The following is a 21383-nucleotide window of genomic DNA, read 5'->3' on the forward strand; positions in this document are numbered from 1 at the left end:
TATAATATCCTGACTTTCTAGCTGTTGCCTCAAAGTTGAGCTTCCAATTAGTATGCACTGGAGAGCCATATTAAAGTAAGGAGATGGTAGGGGCACCTGAGTGGCTCAGTTGGCTAAGTGTCTAACTCTTGATATTGGCTCAGATCATGATCTCACAGTTCATGGGATCAAGCGCTGTGTCGGGCTCTGCTCTGACAGCACAGGGCCTGCCTGGGATTCTCTTTCTCTCTCTCTCTCTCTCTCTCTCTCTCTCTCTCTCTGCCCCTCCTCTGCTCACACTCACACTTTCTTTCTCTCAAAATAAATAAACTTAAAAAAAATAAAAGAGATGGCACTAGGTGGTAATTCAAATCCACAAGCATAAAGAGAACCAGAATAATAAATGAGGTTAATATAACTACATTATGAATATATACTTATTCTCCTCTCTTCTCTCAGGGTTCATTAGTAAATACAAAATTATATAAATTAATAATTAAGACAAAGTACCAACCAACTACAAATAGAAGGATAGAAGGGAATTTTTCAACTTAATAAAGGACATTTATAAAACTATGCAGCTAACATCATATTTAATGATGAAAGACTATATTCTTTGCCCCTACTGAACAAGATAAGAATGTCTGCTCTTGACACTTCTATGCAAAAAGGTACTAAATAGGATTATTTAGGAATTTCAAGGATTATTTGCCTTGTCCTATTTTAGACATTCGTTGCTTTCCGGTCAAAGAAACATTTCAAATTTCAAAATAATGAAAAATGTTCTCCAATTTAAAAAATGTACTGGCAGGTCTAGCCAGGGCAATTAGGAAAAAAAAAAAAAAGTAATGAAGGAAAGGAAGGAAGGAAGGAAGGAAGGAAGGAAGGAAGGAAAGCACTCAGATTGGAAAGGAATCTGCAGAGGGCATGAGTTTATACAGTTGACCCTTGAACAACATGGGATTGAACTGCACAGGCCACTTACAGATGGATTTTTTTTTTATATATACTATGGCACTATAAACGTATTTTCCCTTTCTTCTGATTTTCCTAATAATATTTTCTTTTCTCTAATTTTACTGTATATTTTATATATTATTTTATGTATATAAATGTAATACATATACAAAATATGTGTTGACTGTTTATATCATCAGCAAGATTTCTGGTCAACAGTATTAGTAATTAAGTTTTTGGGGAGTCAAAAGTTATACAGTTTTTTGACCACGTAGGGGTCAGCGCCTCTAAATCCACATTGTTTATAGATTGTATCTAGAAATACAATAGTCAATTGTATATAGAAAATCCTAATGAATCCACTGAAACACAATTAGCAATAAACAAGTTCAGCAAGGTTGCAGAATACAAAATCAATGTAAAAAATCAACCATTTCTACACACTTGCAATGAGCCATCTGAAAAGCAAACTAGGAAAACAATACAATTTTTTGATAAAACAGTATCAAAAACAAAATATGCAAGAATAAATTTAATAATAGTGGTATAAGACTTGTACACTAAAAGCCATAAACCTTTGTTAAAAGAAATTTAAAAAGACCTAAATAAATGGAAAGACAGTCTAATTTTATAGATAAGAAGACGTAATAGTGTTAAGATGGCAATACTCCCTAAATTAATCTACAATTTTGACTGAATCTATGTCAATATCCTAGATGGATTTTTTTTTTCCCCAGACACTGACATCCTAAAGTTCAAATGGAAATTCGAGGTATCCAAAATAATCTTGAAGACAAAAACAAAGTTGGAAGACCCACACTTCCCAAATTTAAAACTTACTACATAGTTGTAGTAATCCAGACAGTATGGTACTGGCATACAAGATACACAGATCAATGGAGTAGGATATAAATTCTAGAAATAAACTTCCATATTTGTGGTTGACTTTTTAAAAAAAAAAAAAAAAACAAGGGTGCCATGACAATGTAATCTAGAAAGAATAGCTTTTTCAACAACTGGTGGTGAGAAAACTGGATTATCCACATTCAAAAGAATTATGTTGAACCTCTACCTCACATTAAATAGAAAAATAAATTCAAAATAAAGACCGAAATCTAAAAACTAAGACAAAATAGTCCAGGAAGAAAACATACATAAATCTTCATGACCTTGGATTAGATATCGATTTATTATATAAGATACCAAAAACATAAACAACAGGAGAAACCATAGATAGACTGGACTTAATCAAAATTAAACAGGAGGCATCATCAAAAAAATGAAAAGACAAGCCAGAGAATAGGAAGAAGTACTTACAAATCATACATCTAACAAGGGACTTTTACCCAGAATACATAAAGAAATCTTACAACTCAAAAATAAAAAGGCATAGAACCCAATTTAATTTTTTTTTTTAACATTTATTCATTTTTGAGAGACAGAGTGTGATTGAGGGAGGGGCAGAGAGAGAGGGAGACACAGAATCCGAAGCAGGCTCCAGGCTCCGAGCTGTCAGCCCAGAGCCCGATGCAGGGCTTGAACTCACACCCCGCGAGATCATGACCTGAGCCGAAATTGGACACTTAACCGAATGAGCCAGAACCCAATTTTAAAATAAGCAAAGGATTTGAATAGACATTTCTTCAAAGGACATATATGACTGGCTAAGAAGCCCATGAAAAGATGCTCAACATCACTAATGATTAGGGAAATGCAAATCACAACCACAATGATAAAGCACTTCACACCCACTAGAAAATCTATAAAAGATAGACAGATAGATAGATAGATATTAAAAACAAGTCTTGACAAGGAAATGGCGAACTTGGAAACCACACACACTGCTGGTGAAGCCGAAAATGGTGAACCCACTTTGGAGCAGTCTGGCTGTTCCCTACAAGACTAAACAGAGTTACCATATGACCCAAAAATTCTACTCCTAAGTATATACTCAAGAGAAATGAAAACATAGGTAGACATTAAAACATATACACTGATGTTCACAGCAGCATTATCCATAATAACCAAAAAGCAAAAATGCCCAAATGTCCACTAACTGATGAAGAGATAAACAAAATGTGGTATAACCATACATTGGAATATTAGCTGCCATCAAAAGGAACTAAGCAATGATACATGCTATGATATAGATGAACTTTGAAGACATGCTAAGTGAAAGAAACCAGAAACAGAAGGCTACATATTATAGATCCCATTTATAAATGAAATGTCAAGAATGGGCAACTCTTTAGAGAGTTTGGAGAAAATAAATTAATAATTGCCTAGGGCTGCAACTGGAGGGGTTCAAGAGAAACAGAGAATGACTGCTAAATGGGTATGGAGTTTCTCTTGGGGGTGAGGAGAATGTTCTAAAATTCATTGTAGTGATAACTGCATAACTCTGAATATACTAAAAGCCACTGAAAGATACACTTCAAATGGGTGAATTGTATGGTATGTGAATTGTATCTCAATAAACTTGTTATTAAAAAAATATGGGGCAGTGGGCTGGCTTAGTCTGAAGAGCATGACTCTTGATTGCAGGGCCATGAGTTTGAGCACCATGATGGGTGTAGAAATTACTTAAAAATAAATTAAGTAAACAAAAATGAACTATTGGGACCTCATCAAGATAAAAAGCTTCTGCACAGCGAAGGAAACAATCAGCAAAACTAAAAGGCAACCAATGGAATGTGAGAAGATACTTGCAAATGACATATCAGATAAAGGGTTAGTATCCAAAATCTACAAAGAACTTATCAAACTCAACACCCAAAAAACAAATAATCCAGTGAAGAAATGGGCAAAAGACAGGAATAGGCACTTCTCAAAGGAGACATCCAGACGGCCAACCGACACATGAAAAAATGCTCAACATCAGTCATCATCAGGGAAGTACAAATCAAAACCACAATGAGATACCACCTCACACCTGTCAGAATGGCTAACATTAACAACTCAGGCAATCACAGATGTTGATGAGGATGCGGAGAAAGAGGATCTCTTTCGCCTTGCTGATAGGAAGGCAAACTGGTGCAGCCACTCTGGAAAACAGTATGGAGCTTCCTCAAAAAATTAAAACTAGAACTACCCTATGACCCGGCAATTGCACTACTAGGAATTTATCCAAGGGATACAAGTACGCTGTTTCAAAGGGGCACATGCACCCCAATGTTTGGAGCAGCACTATCAACAATAGCCAAAGTATAGGAAGAGCCCAAATGTCCATCGATGGATAAATGGATAAAGAAGATGTGGTGTATATACACATATACACACATGTGTAAACCTGTTTACACATATATGTAGTGTATATACAAGGGAGTATTACTCAGCAATCAAAAAGCATGAAATCTTGTCATTTGCAATTACGTGGATGGAACTTGAGGGTATTATGCTAACCAAAATTAGAGAAAGACAAATATCATATGACTTCACTCACATGAGTAATTTAAGATACAAAACAGATGAACATAAGGGAAAGGAAGCAAAAATAATATGAAAACAGGGAGGGGGACAAAACATAAGAGACTTTTAAATATACAGAACAGAGGGTTGCTGGAGGGGTTGTGGTTGACGGGATGGGCTACATGAGTAAGGGGCATTAAGGAATCTACTTCTGAAATCATTGTTGCACTACATGCTAACTAACTTGAATGTAAATTTAAAAATACATTAATTAATTAAAAAAACTTTTAAAAACTGAGGACATAAAGCTAGTCAATGAACTAGATGGTTTTTAGTAGGACTTAAGGTTGTATCTTAAATATTCCTGTTTTTACTATTAGTGTTGTTTATTAAATTCTTAGCAAAAAAAGTAGTATCTGTATTGCCTAAGGTCATCTAGAAACACATGTTTCATGAATGCTCTTGAAGGGGATCACCTCTTTGCACAGGCTCCAGCCCACTGTAACTAGTAAGTACTATTTTTACAGACAACAAGAAAACATGTTTTTATCTTATGGAGATGCTTTTTTGTTTTTCTTTTTCTCTTTGTTTCCTAGATCACATTGGGTAAGTGGAAATATATTCCAAATTCCTATATGATCACCTCTTGATTTTAGAATATTGACTGTTCCAACTAAATATAATTTATCTTGTTAAACATCTGTACCTTTCTCTACATGATCAAAATAAGATTTGATTGCAGACAGAATTTCACTTTTGTAGGTAAATTAACAAGTACCTTCTCCCTAAATTCACTACTTCAAACTAATCTGCAGGCATAATAGCTTACTAATGACCTTGTCATTAAAAGGGGGAGCGGGGGGGGGGGGGCTGGGGAAGGGCAATAAGCCATGGTGTCTAGGACAAAGCTAGGAAATGAGATCAACAATTCCCTTTTCACTCAAATTGATGTTGAAAGAGTTAAATAAAGAGATATTGTAACAGATCTATTTACAATCCTTTGGTTTTTCTATATCAAATCTAATTCCTAAAAATAACATAACTGATAAAAATTTAAAGATTGTTGCCTTGAGTTTTACTTAACACAGAAGTAGTTGTTTGTCAGGATTTTTATTTTCTGATATCCAAGCTCTATGAAGAAAGGCCATCTGTTATGTGTTTCCCATTCAGCACACTTATAATGCTTCACTCCATAGACCATATCTTGACATTTTAAAAAACAAAATGACTGTGCCCTCTGGTGGACAAGGCCTTTTAGTAAATATGTTACACACCACACCACCATTATAATCACATCATTGTCATGCTTAAGAAAAAAATCCAGTCACACATTATCACTCCACTCTAAACACCAAACCAACAGAGTAGAAAATCAAAAGCTCAGTCTGTGGTATACTTGTAGGATTTGTTACATCCAACAAGATTGTTGCTCTAAAAACAAAAGGAATTCTAAGTGGACTGAGCTCACGTTGGGAACACATATCCTCTAAAATCACCTCCTAAACTGACAAATGGTCAACACAAGCCAGTAAGGAATATTTATTCACATTTTATACTCTGTAGTACTTGACAGATCCTCTAAAAACATAAGGGCTTTAAACATGTTAGTCACTTACATAACTCTTAACAAAATCTTTAACAGCAAAAGAGTTCAGAAACAAATACAGAAAGTAAATCTGTGAAAACTTAAGAGGCAGCAGAGAAATTCTTTAGTTTTGTCAACAAAAGTGAATCCTGACTAAAAAGAATTCTTTGGTAATGAAGCAAAAAACATATTGTTTTCTGTTTTTGTTTTTTGAAACAAACAGACCTTCAAGCATTCATTACTCATCACATCATTTGCCATTTGCAATTTGTCATAACTCAGTCACAGTTGAGCATAATCTGGTTAACTGAAGTTGAATACAAACTAGTTATCAATCTAATTAAGAGGGCCAGAACTTAAAATTGCTGATGGAAATGGTCAGATCCTAGCTACAGAAATTATTTCAGTATTAAGTATTCAAAGAGAATGACGACTGGCAAAAAGGGATAATGCAGGTAAACATAAAATAGAACAGTACAAAGTAATAAGGGTATTAGTACTAGTAATTAGTTTTTCTGTTAATTTCAAAGACAATGATTACAGATTCATTTATAAAAGAAATGAGAAATATATTGAATGTGGAAAAAATTAATTATTTCACTATGGCAAATTATCATTGAGATAAGAAGTGGAGTATTACCAAATTCCCCAGAGTGGTCAGACATTCTTGTATACCAGCAGTATATAAGATTACCTGTTTCTCAAATCCTTGCTGGCCATTGATATTGTTACACTCTTTATTTTCATTAATCTCATGAGTGTGAAATGGCATCTAGTTGTAATATACACAAGGAGGGATTTTTAGAGATATAACAGCAAAAAAAAATTGACATTTTATGTATCTACCAATAAAATAATGAAAAAATTGTGGCATATTCATAAAATGAAGTATTATGCAACAGTTAAAATGAATGCAGACAGTATAATACAGATAAATTGCAAATATAGTGTTGGGTGAAAAAAAAGCAAGTTTAAAAGCCAGAGCAAACAAACTTTAAAACCAGGTGCAACAATGTTTATAGATTCATATAGAAGGTGAAAAATGTTTTATAACATAAATGGGAAAGATATAAATTTCAGGATAATGATTATCTGTGAGGAGGAAGATGAGGGAATGAAATTTGTTAGGATAAAAAATGCTTTGGGCGCCTAGATGGCTCAGTCAGTTAAGCATCCGACTCAGTTTTGGCTCAGGTCATATCTCATGGTTCATGAGTTTCAGCCCCGCATAGGGGCTCTGTGCTGACAGTGAGGAACCTGCTTGGGATCCTATCTCTCCCTCTCTCTCTGCCCCTCCCCCACTCGTATTCTCTCTCTCTCTCTCTCTCTCTCTCTCTCTCTCTCTCTCTCTAAGTAAATAAACATTTTTTAAAAATGTTTCAATGGCACTGGTAACATTTTATTGCTTCTTAAAAACGCAAATTATTAACATCTAGGTGGTAGGTATATAGGATGTTCTATTATTCCCCTACTCTATCCTCTGTTTGAAATATTTCATAATTTTGGGGAGCCTGGGTGGCTCAGTTGGTTAAGTGCCGACTTCGGCTCAGGCGATGATCTTCCGGTTCGTGGGTTTGAGCCCCACGTCGGGCTCTGTGCTGACAGCTCAGAGCCTGGAGCCTGCTTCCCATTCTGTGTCTCCCTCTCTCTGTGCCCCTTCCCCGTTCATGCTCTCTCTCTTCTCTCTCTCTCTCAAAAATAAATACATTTAAAAAAATTTTTAAATAAAAGAAATATTTCATAATTTTTAATAAGTGAAAGCAACCTAAACACAATGACAGCCAATGATAGAGGATCGGTTACATTATGGTATAATTCAAGTATTGTAAAAAAAACAAAAAAAAAACTGTGATGACATGAATGCATATATATTTACATGAAAAGATATCCATGATACTGGATATGCCATGATATTGCTAAATTTTAAGAAGACACAAAATAGCATATACAAACACATTTTTAAAATGGAGGAATAAGAGTGTCTATAGGAAATTCACACAGTTATACCCAAGTCTACCACTGCAATCTCTTCGTTGTAGAATTATATGATTTTCATATTCTTCTTTATACATGTCCTATAGTCTCTCAATTTTTACGGTGAGCATATATTGCTTATAATCAGAAAACTATTTTTTCATGGGAAGAAGAATAAAAATTTACTTTTACCATTTCAAATTGAGAACACTAGCAAGGAAATCTAGTGAAAACTACTAAGTGAACAAACAACACAGAAATCCAGTAATGAAAACAGGGAAGTTTGGGGAAGTGTGCTGAGTTAGGAGACCAGACATCTTAGCCTTCTTTGACTTATAAAGTGGTAGGAAACTAAACAGGTCAGTGTGGATGGGCCCAAGGATGACAGAAGAGACTAGGGCCCAAACTGCAGAAGAAAAAGAGCCATGGTCTGATTTGGGGTATTCTACACAAGATGGGAGGGATATGTGTAAACTTTCCATGCTTTTCTTCAGGCTCTCCTTCCCTTTACTCTCTCCACGCTTCTTTTCCAAGTGATAAACTGTCATGATGAAATAATTCTTCACTATTTTCCACATCTTAATGAGATGCTCTGTCCCCTGATAAAGTTAATAAATGAATGAGCAATCATTACCTTAGAAATAGGAAAAGTTTTATTTTAAAAGCTCAAAATTCACTGAAGAAGTGCTCTTTTTGTACATTTGTGCATTTGAGAAATGTCTTTAGATTTCACAATTCCTATTTTGTGTATAAACTGGTATGGTTTTACTTCGTATTTTAATGTGTCATTTCCTTATTTATCCTTTGAAAAGAGAACTCTGACCTTTGTTTCAGTCTACAAATTGAAGGTGATATTGTGACAGTTAACAAGTTCCTGGGAGCTAGGAAGCCACGTATATTCAGCCTTAGCAAGACTTCTTCATATCACAAAACTAGCCAGTGTTCTGGGAGGGAAAATAGAGCAAGTAGCTTTAAGCATCTTCCCTACAAAGAAAGCAAAGGAAGAATCACAAATAAGGCATCCAAGCAACCACATTTCCTTGCAATGTTTGCATTTTCCTTCACTAGAGAAAAAACAAAATCTCTCTTCTAATCTCAAGCCTTTGTATTAAACAAAATCATTTCTTACAAAAGAATCTCAAAGTTAACCAGTAAATTTTCAAACAGTAAATTTCAAACTAGTGTGGGAAATTAACTAGTGATAACATAGGGTGCCAATTTAAGAATAATTATCAGGAGAAATAAATCATATGTCATATAAGGAAAACCCTGTATTTTGTACCTTTGTTCCCAATACCGGGAATGATACAGTCAAGGACAAATTTGCATTCCAAGACCTTCATCGTCTAGGTCTTCTCCTCATAACACGAAGAACATACACTAAGTACTAGATTACAATACTGTATACAATGATCATAGTATATCTAGCCCAAAAGGTAATTTGCTGAAATTAAGATTTGCCATTGATAGCTATACTCAAAAAATCAGATGCTAGGCTTACTGATTAAGGCTTCCTTAAAGATAAATCTTGTTTTGAATTTTTTAGTAATCGTCGTTATCTCCTCTACTTATCAAGTCACTTCTTACAAGTATAGCAGTAAGAAACCTAGAAAAGTTTGATCCTTCTGAGACTGGCCTTCAATATGTAACTAAATTATTCCAACTGTATTGATAATAAACTGGAGTCTAGCAAGACAGCTTGCTAGCATGACAAATCAATACATAAAACCTTGACTATTCAACAATGCTCTCTAATAGTTGGTTATTCATATTCAAAAGATAAAAATAGAGGCCTATCTTACAGTACACCACCAAATAATTCTGGGTAAAGATCTCATGAGCATGGAGTGGAGAGCATGGGGAAACTTTATAAATTTTTGGAGTAATAGAAGAAGCCTAATGGGAACTATCAGTAATGAATTCTTAGTGAATATCTAACTCTGGACAATGACCACGCCATACAGCATTTCATTGCCAGGTCTCCTACAAGATATTTAGATTTAAGGGAACATATTGATGCCATATATCTTCTCCTCAGATCTGAGGCACAGCCACAGGGTCTTTAAAAATTTTTTTTAAAAAGTTAAAAAAATTTAAAAAGTACCTGCCAAAACAGCCAATCAAACTCTGTAACTGAAAACACAGAGCTTCCCCCAGGGAAAAATATCAAACCCTTTTTTAAAACTACAATACTAACACACCATATTTTAATCCAAGATTCTCATTTTTACATTAAAACTCAAATTTCTTTGGATTTCTGATTTTTATATACTTGAATATTTTTTTGAATGTCAGAGGGGGATAGAAAAGCCTCTAAACACCATTTGCTTACTATTGGCATATACAGCAATGGAATGTAAACATACAATTTCGACTGACATGTGTTACATTGTAAATATCTGATCTCTTACAAATAATAGAATCCAAGAATATCATAAAACCTACAGAATATAGAATATATGCCCACCAAAACTATCCCACCTAAACTCTCTGAGAAAAGTTTAAAAGTAAAATATTTCTCAGCCACATCTCTTAATAACCATATTGTGCTTTTAAATTAACTTGCTTATACTTTTAACACATTTGATTGGTTTTACAGACATTTCACTACAGCAAGCTATCCCCATTTCATCATCATCATGTCCTCCTTGTAAACAATAATAGCCTATTATTTGTGAATTCTGATTCTGAGCAATGTCAAGCCAGCCATGCAAATATAAAAGATGTCCATAATGATCCAACAATTTGTTAGAACATTCTCTCTTTATTGCCACTTCCTGGGCTTGCCCTATATTGTCACAGTGCAAAAAGTAGGCAGATATTTAACACTACTCTTTCTTTGACAGTGAATATACAATTTTGTCAAAGTATCTTTTAAATGTAAACTGAATTTACAATAGCAGAGTAATAGAGGAGCACCAAAAAGACTATGGTTATCAGGAGTTAATGGAACTCTTTAAACAAGCTTACTAAGAAGAAAGACTATTCAGTAAAAGGATCGCCCGACTCCTTAGGCTGAATGAAAGAAAGGATGCCAGCTCAAAATCATTGGTAAGCATAGAAATGCAAATTACAACAAAATAATACTTTTTGCCCATCAGATTGGAAAGGTTAAAAAGACTGGTAATATCCAGTGTGGAAAAGGGTTTAGAAAAATGGATATTCTCTGGGGCACTTGGGTGGCTCAGTTGGTTAAACATCCAACTCTTGGTTTTGGCTCAGGTCATGATCTCACAGTTTGTGAGATCAAGGCCCTTAGTCAGGCTCTGAAGCGACAGCGCAAAGCCCTGCTTGGGATTCTCTCTCTCTCTCTCTCTCTCTGCCCCTCCTCCCTCCCCGCCTGGCCACCACCACAGGCACACACACACACTCTCTCTCTCTCTCTCTCTCAAAATAAATAAATAAACTTTTAAAAAATTGAGTATTCTCATGCAGTGTTAATAGGAATAAATTAGTACAGCCTTTTGGAAATGAAATTTATTTTATCTATGAAAATTTCAGATGAACACACCCAGGGACTCCTCAATTATACTTCTAAACTTCTATCCTAGAGAAATAATTTAATTTTGGATAAGAAACCAAAATATCTGTCCATGGGAAATGGCTAATAAATTATGGTCCTTCATATTACAGAATACCATGCAGTGCTTACTAGGAACATGCTAGATCTATAGGTAAAGCTGTGAAAAGATCTGTTAGACATCAAATGCCAAGTGTGGGGAGGTGGGGGAAATCAAATTTCAGAGTTAACACTGTAGGGGAGATCTGTCATTCATAGTACCCCAAATTTTCTGAAACCACTTTCTCCACACAATGAATTCTACCTTCCCAAAGTAGACTAAAACAACAAAAATAAAAATAATAACAAACACTATAAACCATATTACCCAGCATCCATCATAGCTAGTATTTCACTTAAAGTACATGGCTAGTAACTATGTGGCCTACAGGCAAATAGAACAATCAAGGTGTAAGATTTGAGAAAGAGCCTGGCAAAGGATATTTCTTTAGCTTGGGTGGCATGGCAGTGGAGGCAGGATGTTTTGAGGTAAGACCACAGAGGCTTACTGATGGGAGAAAAGGTGATGTGCTTTGGGGGTCAGTGGCGGCATCAATCCTTTATCAAGCCATTTTTACAAGGAGGTTCTCTGTTTTGTTCCTGACAATTTGGAAACTGCTTCTCCAGGATATGATACTCTGGACATCTTTAGCTAGAGTTGATTCCATTATAAAAATTAAGAAACCTTTCATATACACAAATGGTCATCACTTAAGAACTTCCTGAGTTCATAAATTTTGAACTAAAAAGCACCACATATTCAGAAAAAGATCTGAAGGTCTGTAAGATCACATAACACCCTGATGTTAACACTGAAGAGGGAAATGGGATTGATATGTATAGATGAGGAAGGGGTGATGGCAGGCTTTTCCTGTTTCCTCAATATACTTCTTTTCTGTTTAAATATTTTTACAGTAAGAAATAGTCCTACAATTCTGGGAGTTTGTTTTAATAACTTAAAATCTTCAAAAAATTAAAAACTAATATGCCCCTCCTAAAGGTGTCTGTCATCCTAAATGACAATAATCGTTTTATAGTACTTAAAAGTGGAATTTTAAGAGAGAACAACCTGAAAACATTCTGTGGTACATATATACACAATTTCATATTCTAACTTATATAACATAAAAGCCTCATATTATCTTGTAATGGGGAAGGACTTTCTAACCATAACCCCAGAGGTAGAAGGAAAGCATAGCAATTTTTAACTACATAAACAAAACTACTGAAACCTTAAATTTAAAAGATGAAGGACAAACCAGAAAAAATGACCTAAAACACATATAGCAAATAATAGATTAATATTTCCAGTATATAAAGAATTCTTAGAAATCAGTAAGAATAGACATTTTGTTTGTTCGTTTTGGGAGAGAAAGAGAGAAAGGGGGAAGGGGCAGAGAGAGAGAGAAAGAGAATCCCAAGCAGGCTCCATAGTGCTGTCAGCACCGTCTGATGCAGGGCTCAATCTCACAACTATGAGATCATGATCTGATCCGAAATCAAGAGTCAGATGCTTAACCAACTGAGCCATCCAGGCGCCCCAGTAAGGATAGACATTTTAGTTTAAAAATGGGCAAAGAGCATTAACAGGGAATTCACTCTCTTATTCACATGCACGCATTCACACACACACATGCATACATACACCACACACACACACACACACACACACACACACACACAGGGCAAAAGACATTAATATGTTCAATCTCATTAGATTTTTTTGTCAATTAACTAAAATTTGATAATATTTAGTATTGAAGAGGGTATGGGGATAAAATACAGTATCAAACACTATTGGTGGGATTCTAAACTGTCCCAAACTTTCAAAAGGCAATCTGGAATATACAACAAAATTTTAAATGTGTTCCATAACAGAGCAATTCTACATTTGGAAATGTATCTTATGCAAATAAATAGACAAATACAAAAAAATGAAGACATTCACTATAGCACTGTTTATAATAGCAAAAACTGGACAACTTAAAAATCCACATGAAAAATTAAACAAATAAATGTTCAAAAATTCATAGTATTTCCTGATAATGCAAAACCTTCCAGCCACTGCAAATAAAAACATAGATCCTTCTCTAATACCATGAAATGATGTTCTAGATAGCAAATTAAGTCAAAAAGCCTGGAAACCAAGTAGCATGTTTCTATCAATGTTAAATACAGATTCATTATATAAGCAAACACTTACACAAATATATACATACACTTATATCTATAAACACACACACCCACCCACACTGGGCATATATCTTAGAAAACAGTTTAGAAATACATACCAAAATGTTAACAGTGGCTAGTTCAGAATGATTAAATTATCCAAAAAAGTGAATAGTCTGAACCCTTTACAATGAATATGTATGGGTTTTATGATAATAGTAAGAATATTTTCATTCTTTAAACAAATAATGAGCAACAAAAATCACCTTACTAAATACCTTGTGCTTTTACCATATATTACTATTTTCTTACCTTTAAACCTTCAGCTGGAAGTCTATAACCAAATCTTGCTGGAAGGTCATCAAATGTCTGAGATGCATTTTCAAAATTATACTAAATATAAAATTAAAAACAAGTTACAACCAAGTTACACATAACACTAAAACAAAAAGGTTATTTAAGTTGTCATTTCCACAATTTGATCCACTAACGCAGCTTAACACAATTAAATCAATTTTGTAAATATACATTCACTAAAATAGCAAGGAATATATACAATTTACTACATATACAACTGCATAAATTAGATTCTAATTTCACATAATTATTAAACAGCAGCAATTCTATAACATTAAACCACTTACTACCTCCTGAGTTTTTCCCACAATTTCCTAGCAAGGAATTTTCTTTATTTCTTTTTTTAATGTTTATTTATTTTTGACAGAGAGAGCAGGAGTGAAGGATATGCAGAGAGAGAGGAGGACAGAGGATCTGAAGCTGTCTTTCCCCTGACAGGAGAGCCCGATGTGGGGTTTGAACTCACAAACCATGGGATCATGACCTGAGCCAAAGTCACTCAACTGACTGAGCTACCCGGGAGCCCCCACTCCCAGCAAGGAATTTTCTAAACAGATTATTTTCCTGCAAGAGTTCCATCTGACTTTCTCTAAAGGGTCTGATTTAATAGAAGAGATATACAGGATATCTGGCTCTAGCTTACGAAAGATGCCTTTTCCCCAGAGAAAAAAGAAGCACCAAATCATTTTTAAGAAATTATCATTTCGGAGGAGTTAGAATGGCAGAGAAGTATAGGGACCTGGATTTCCCTCATCCCTCAAACACTGCTGTTTTGACGTCAGAACACTTGGAGCACCCACGAAATCAGCTTGCAAAGGGACACAAAAACCTCCACAGGTGGAGGGAGACAGCTTAGCTGAATTGAGATGCATGTATGTGAATTGGGGGAGATAAAACGGTGGCATAGACACAGAGTGGGGGAAACCCTTCTGTGGAGAGACAAAAGGGAAAGAAAAAGAGGCTGTGGAAGTCCGGTACTGGAAGTCCCTCTCCAGACCACAGACCAGGGAACAAGAAATAGGGAGAGTGCCAGTTTGTACTTCATAAACAGTCTTAGGAGCTGAAGACTGGAATTTTCAAAAGTGTGGGACTTTCTCTGGACTGGAGCCACCGCCATATGTGGGCACCGGGGGAGGAGGGGAGCCAGCCCCAGGCATGGTAGGACCTCAGGGGGCACTGGGAGAGAACAGTCCCCTTCCTCGAGTACTGTGGGAAGAGGATATGTTGCCCCTCCAAGGACAACAACCCTGCAGGTGCCAGCCAGAAGCCCTTTGTTGACTGGGCAGAGTGGCACTACCCCAGAACCAGGTTTGCACAGAGTGGGATCCTTTAAAACATCCGGTTTTGAATCCTGGCAGAGTGCCTAGGAGACACAGGGGGACTGTGGTGCAGGGCAAGCTGACTGCTGACACTGCTCTGTGAGCATTGCCTGAACAGCATGGTTTGAGATACCCAGTGCAGGGATGAGAGACTGGGGTGTCGCCATTTTTCTCCCCATCACCAACACAGTGGGGCCTCAGAGAACAGGACAGCCACCCCCTGTGAAGGTGGCACTGCTTACACCAAACCCTGCCCCTCCATGCCAGGAAACGGCTTATCTACTTGAGCAGGACTGACACCGAGTGAACCAGACCGCCTCTCCTCCAGATCAGCACAGCCACCAGTCCCAGGCACCAACAGACAACTGTCCTGCTGTTTTATGTGTTCTGGTCTTCTTTTTCCTCTTTTCTTTCCTTCTCTTCTCTTTTTCCTTCTTTTTCTTTCTACCCTCTTTTTTTACCCCCCCTTTGGAATCAGGCTCATAGTTTCTGATTTGATTTTTGGTCAATTCTTATTATACATATTTCTTTCTTTCATTCTTTCTTCTTTCTCTGTTCTGTTTTTTGTTGTTGTTGTTGTTGTTGTTTAATCAAGCAGTTTTACTCTACTCTCTTTACACCTTTTCTGTATCTCCTTCTTTATTTTCCTCTCTCTCTGGATTAAGCCTTATAGTTAGTTTCTTTGATTCTCTGCCTGGTCTTTTTTTTTTTTTTTTAATCCACCCCTTTCATTTTCCTCTTTGTTTGGGATAAGGTTCACCACCCCCCCCCCACCTTTCCTTTTTTTCAAGGTTACTTCAATGAACAAATCAAAGCACACCTGGTAGAAGGTCCAAATGATCCACTACTAAGAGCAGTGGGATAGAACAGCCAAATACACAACAGCAGAGGGCTACCTGAAGTGCCAGGCCCTGGACAGGGTATGACTTCTTTTTAATATAGTAGTACTCGCAGGTGCAGGTCATACAACAAGCTATCAAAATGTAAAAGACAAAATGACGAACCAGAAGAATTCTCCTCAAAAGAAATTTCAGGAAGAAATGACAGCCAGAGAATTGCTCAAAACAGATATAAACAATATATCTGAACAAGAATTTAGAATAACAGTCATAAGACTAATAGTTAGCTAGGTTTGAAAAAAGCATAGAGGACAGCTTATAATCTATTGCTGCAGAGATCAAAGACCTAATAGTCATGATGAATTAAGAAATGCTGTAAATGAGATGCAAATAAACTTGACGCAGTAACAACAAGGATGGAAGAAGCAGAGGAGAGAATAGGCGAAATAGAAGATAAAATTCTAGAAAATGATGAAGCTGAAAAAAAGAGGGAAAGGAAATTACTAGACCATGAAGGGAGAATTAGAGCTCTAAGTGATTCAATGAAACAAAATAATATCCTCATCATAGGAGTTCCAGAAAAAGAGAGAGACAAAGGGGCAGAAGGTTTATCTGAACAAATTATAACTGAGAAATTCCCTAATCTGGGAAAGGAAACAGGCATCTAAGTCCAAGAGGCACAGAGAACTTCCTTCAAAATCAACAAAAACATGTCAAACCATGACATAGCAGAGTGAAACTGACAAAATACAAAGAGAATTCCGAGAGCAGCTAGGGACAAACAGGCCTTAACCTACAAGGTAGACACATAAGGGTAGTAGCAGAGATGTCCACTGAAACTTGGCAGGCCAGACGGGAGTGGCAGGAAATATTCAATGTGCTGAAGAGGAGAAATATGCAATTAAAAATTAAAAAATTAAAAATATGAAATTAAAAAATGCTCACTGTGGGGGTGCCTGGGTGTGGCTCAGTCAGTTAAGTGTCTGACACTTCATTTCGGCTCAGGTCATGATCTTGTGGTTCATGAGATCCAGGCCCGAGTCAGGCTCTGAGCTAACACTGCAGAGCCTGCTTCAGATTCTCTCTCTCCCTCTTTCTCTGCCCCTCCCCTCCTTGTGTGCATGCATGCGCACTCACATACTCTCTTTCTCTCTCTCTCCCTCTCTCTCACAGTATAAATGAATAAACATTAAAAAAAAAAAAAAGAATGCTCACTGTTAAAATTTCTGCAGTAGAAAATAAAGTTACTCCTCTCTGGAATTCCATCTCCAGTTACTGCCATATATTAGTTTTAATCCGCTTCTTTCAAAAAAATCTTTTCCTTAACCAATTCTTTCCTTCAACAGCAGGCTTAACAGATTTAATTCAATTTAAAAAGTTACAAATGTTAACAATTATTGAGCATTTAGGAGATCATGTTAAACACCTAACAGGTGTTCATTTATTTAATCCTTAAAAAATCCTTATAAAGTAGGCCACTATTTTACCATCCTCATTTTACAGATTGGCCACAAAATGTTAACAAAAATTTGTTCTAGGGACACCTGGGTGGCTTAGTTGGTTGAGTGTCTGACTCTTGATTTGAGCTGGGGCCATGATCCCAGGATCATGGGATCAAGCATGCCACTGAGCGTGGAGCCTACTTTAGATTCTTTCTCTCTCTCCCTCTGATTCTTTCCCCCACTCATGCTTTCTCTCTCTCTAAAAAAATAAATAAAATTTAATTTAAACAAAAGAAAAGAAAAGAACTTGCTCTAGTAAATTAGAAGAACCAGGATTCTCACCCAGGCAGTCAGGTCCCAGAGTGCTGGCTCTTAACTCAGTGCCCCACACTGTCTCTCATACAGTCTCATTTCATATGTAAATGGAGACTTAAGAGATATGAAGCTATTTGTCCAAGGTCATGCGACTACAGAGTGGCAGAACTGGATTTCAATTCAGTTTTCAAATCTGTTGCAGAAGCTCTTAACAACCATGCTATATAATCTGATCCATTCAGACTACTAACCACTGGATGCTTCTCTCTTACTCTGCCCACTGACCCTCACAACTACCTACCAAGAAGTAAATTCTCTCTGACAAATAAATCCCTACAACAGAATCAAAAGGCAGACTGGGAGTAAACCAAAATCGGCTTGTTTGACTCTCTCTGAAACCACATTAAGATAGGTACTACTTTTCAGTAAGATCATGGCACAGCTCAAAGCTAACAAGTCACTTGTAGCCTATATACCTGAGAATAGTCCACATCGATCTGGTTATCTCTAAAGTGTGATGCCTCTGCCAAATCTAAAGCTCCATGTTTCTAGACACAAACCTACATAATTCATAATGTCACATTTCATTTTGGGTCAAAGAAGAGAGATATGATAAAAGATGATGAAGATGAATTGCTAACAGAAATAATAATCATTTAAAGTATCAGGGTGCCTAGGTGGCTCAGTCGATTACGTGTCTGACTCCTGATTTTGGCTCAGGTCATGATCTCACAGTTCATGAGATGGAGTCCCACATCAGGCTCTGCCCTGTTAGGGCAGAGCCTGCTTGGGATTCTCTCTCTCTCTCTCTCTCTATCTCTCTCTCTCTCTCTCTCGCTCTCTCTCTCTCTCTCCCCCTTCCCCACCCACAAGCGCACACCCACTCTCTCTCAAATAAACTTTAAAAAATCAAGTACCAAGGAATAAATGTTATTAAAAGAAAATATGAAAAAATTAAATCTCCAAGGAAAGTTAGTAATCAGTTCAAACATTTATTGAATTCCTACTACATGTAACTCTCACTCAGCACCAGAAACAAAGTATAGTAAGACACAGTTCTGCCTTCCAGGTACTCACAATCTAGGGGACTTACTGAGTAGTCAGCAACACACTATAGTAGCATCTCCATATTCTCTTAGAACTCTAACCAGCTGGACAAATACTGTTGTCAGGGAATTAACAAATGGTAGAATTCAACCGCCAAAAATAAAATCATCTGAATTTTGTCTTTTCAAAAGGAGCATACTAATACCAGCCCAAAATGGACCAATCTGATGTCCAACTTCTTTAAATCTACACTCAGATTTCATGATGCTCTTATTCACTTAAAAGGAAAAGCTAACATTTTCTTGCTCTTGACTCATTTCCTTTCGATGCTTGTGTTACTGATCTAGTTCCTCTGCCGTGATATTTAGTTCCTCTTTTTACTAGTTACTGCCTTCACAATCTACTCCCCTCCAGCTATTTCTGCATGGTCAGCCTTCTATCCTTTGGTGTCAGCATAATGACCAGATTTAAGTCCCATTCTGATGGTTCCTTCCCTAGATGATATCAACATACATTCCACATTTACCTGCCTGAAACACACGGAATACTGCTGGCAAGCACTGATTGTTCTTCTATACCTAATACTTTATTTTGTCTCTCCATTAACAAAAAAGCAAACACCTTGGGCCATCTCATATACTGCTCGAGGAAGTGACTGAAGGATGAGGAGAATGATTATATAATGAAGATAAAAAAGATAAAGCATTTACTGTGTGTCTGATACTGTTCTAAGTAGTTTACCTTATCTAATCATCATTACAACATACCAGTTTACAAATAAAGAAACAGAAGCACTTACAGTGGCTAAATAATTTGATTAAGATCACACAGCTGGTTAAGTTCCCAGAGCAGTCCACTGAAGCTCCTTTAACCCATCACATAGCTAAACCATAAAATAACAATCCACTTCAGGTAAAAAGTAAAGAAGGAAGTTAAAGGAGTGGCAGATATTACAAAAAATAGAAGAAGGGGAGAGGAGAATATAAAAGAAATCAAAGGAGAAAAGCCAGACATGGAGGACTTCATTCCCTATCAGTCCATAAATCTTCTACTTCACTTCAAAAGTCATCCCAACTGGGGCGCCTGGGTGGCTCAGTCGGTTAAGCATCCGACTTCAGCTCAGGTCATGATCTCGCGGTTCGTGAGTTCAAGCCCCGCGTCGGGCTCTGTGCTGACAGCTCAGAGCCTGGAGCCTGTTTCCAATTCTGTGTCTCCCTCTCTCTCTCTCTGACCCTCCCCCATTCATGCTCTGTCTCTCTCTGTCTCAAAAATAAATAAACGTTTAAAAAAAAATATTTAGGAAAAAAAAAACAAAACAAAAGTCATCCCAAGACTATTCCAAGGACTCTGGGGACCAAGTTAGAGGGAAATTTGCATATCAATGGACTCCTAGTCCTTCAAGGTTCCACATCTACTCCATCTAGACTATTCCAGAAAAATCTAATTAACCAGTTCCTTACTAAAGAGGGTAACAGTGAGAAATCTCATAGGGATTTGAGTTGCTATTCAAAAGGTGGGATACAGAAACCAGTCTGGCTCTCCCAAATTCCACAATGATCCTCAACACTTCCACAAGTACCACAGTATACAGAAACATGGCTGAGCACCACATCAAGCTTCGGTCAGCAACAATTCTGGCCCTTCTGTTTCTAGAGTGACCTAATGTCATTAAGCAAATCACTTGCACCTAGAAATTTAAAATAATAAATCTTTAGCATAGCACCTAGAGTATAGATGTGTAGACACACATATATACATACACACACAGTTAGTTCTTTTTCTGGCTTCAAAGAAATGAAAAACAGGAAATATATACACTTCCCAGTGCAGAGGACAGTAAAACAACCTAGAAAGAAATACTAAGGTTTTGAAGAGCAATCTTCTTTTCTAAAAACTTTTCTATCTACCATCAAAGATCAGATCATTCTGCTTCCCTTCTCATTAATATTAATCTGAGGTTGAAATTTCCTATAAGCATCTTATATAATTTTTTAAAATATCAAGGGGTGCCTGGGTGGCTCAGTCGGTTAAGTGTCCGACTTTGGCTCAGGTCATGAACTCACGGTTCGTAAGTTCGAGCCCTGTGTCGGGCTCTGTGCTGACAGCTCAAAGCCTGGAGCCTGCTTCAGATTGTGTGTCCATCTCTCTCTGCCCTCCCTTGCTCACATTCTGTCTGTCTGTCTGTCTCTCTCTCAAAAATAAACATTTAAAAAAAATGCTTTTTAATATTGGGGCACCGGGGTGGCTCGGTTGGTTAAGCATCTGACTTTGGCTCAGGTCATGATTTCATGGTCCTTGAGTTCAAGCCCCGCATTAGGCTCAGTGCTGACAGCTCGCGGCCTGGAGCCTGCTTCAGATAACGTGTCTCTGTCTCTCTCTGCCCCTCCCCGACTCAGGCTCTGTCTCTCAAAAATAAATAAACATTAAAAA

General features: G+C 36.8%; 1 protein-coding gene across 4 annotated transcripts in view; it reads right to left on the reverse strand.

Annotated features, from left to right (window-relative positions):
- Positions 1 to 21383, reverse strand: part of RNF13 (ring finger protein 13) — a 157044-nt gene that overhangs the window by 108720 nt on the left and 26941 nt on the right. For all 4 annotated transcript variants that reach the window (XM_015072516.3, XM_027061610.2, XM_027061609.2 and 1 more), the window contains one exon: positions 13947 to 14027. In XM_015072516.3, the coding sequence (XP_014928002.1) occupies positions 13947 to 14027 (81 nt within the window). The remainder of the gene's footprint in view (positions 1 to 13946; positions 14028 to 21383) is intronic.

The sequence above is a fragment of the Acinonyx jubatus genome, chromosome C2 (assembly GCF_027475565.1).
Source record: "Acinonyx jubatus isolate Ajub_Pintada_27869175 chromosome C2, VMU_Ajub_asm_v1.0, whole genome shotgun sequence".
In the NCBI taxonomy this organism is placed as follows: Eukaryota; Metazoa; Chordata; class Mammalia; order Carnivora; family Felidae; genus Acinonyx; species Acinonyx jubatus.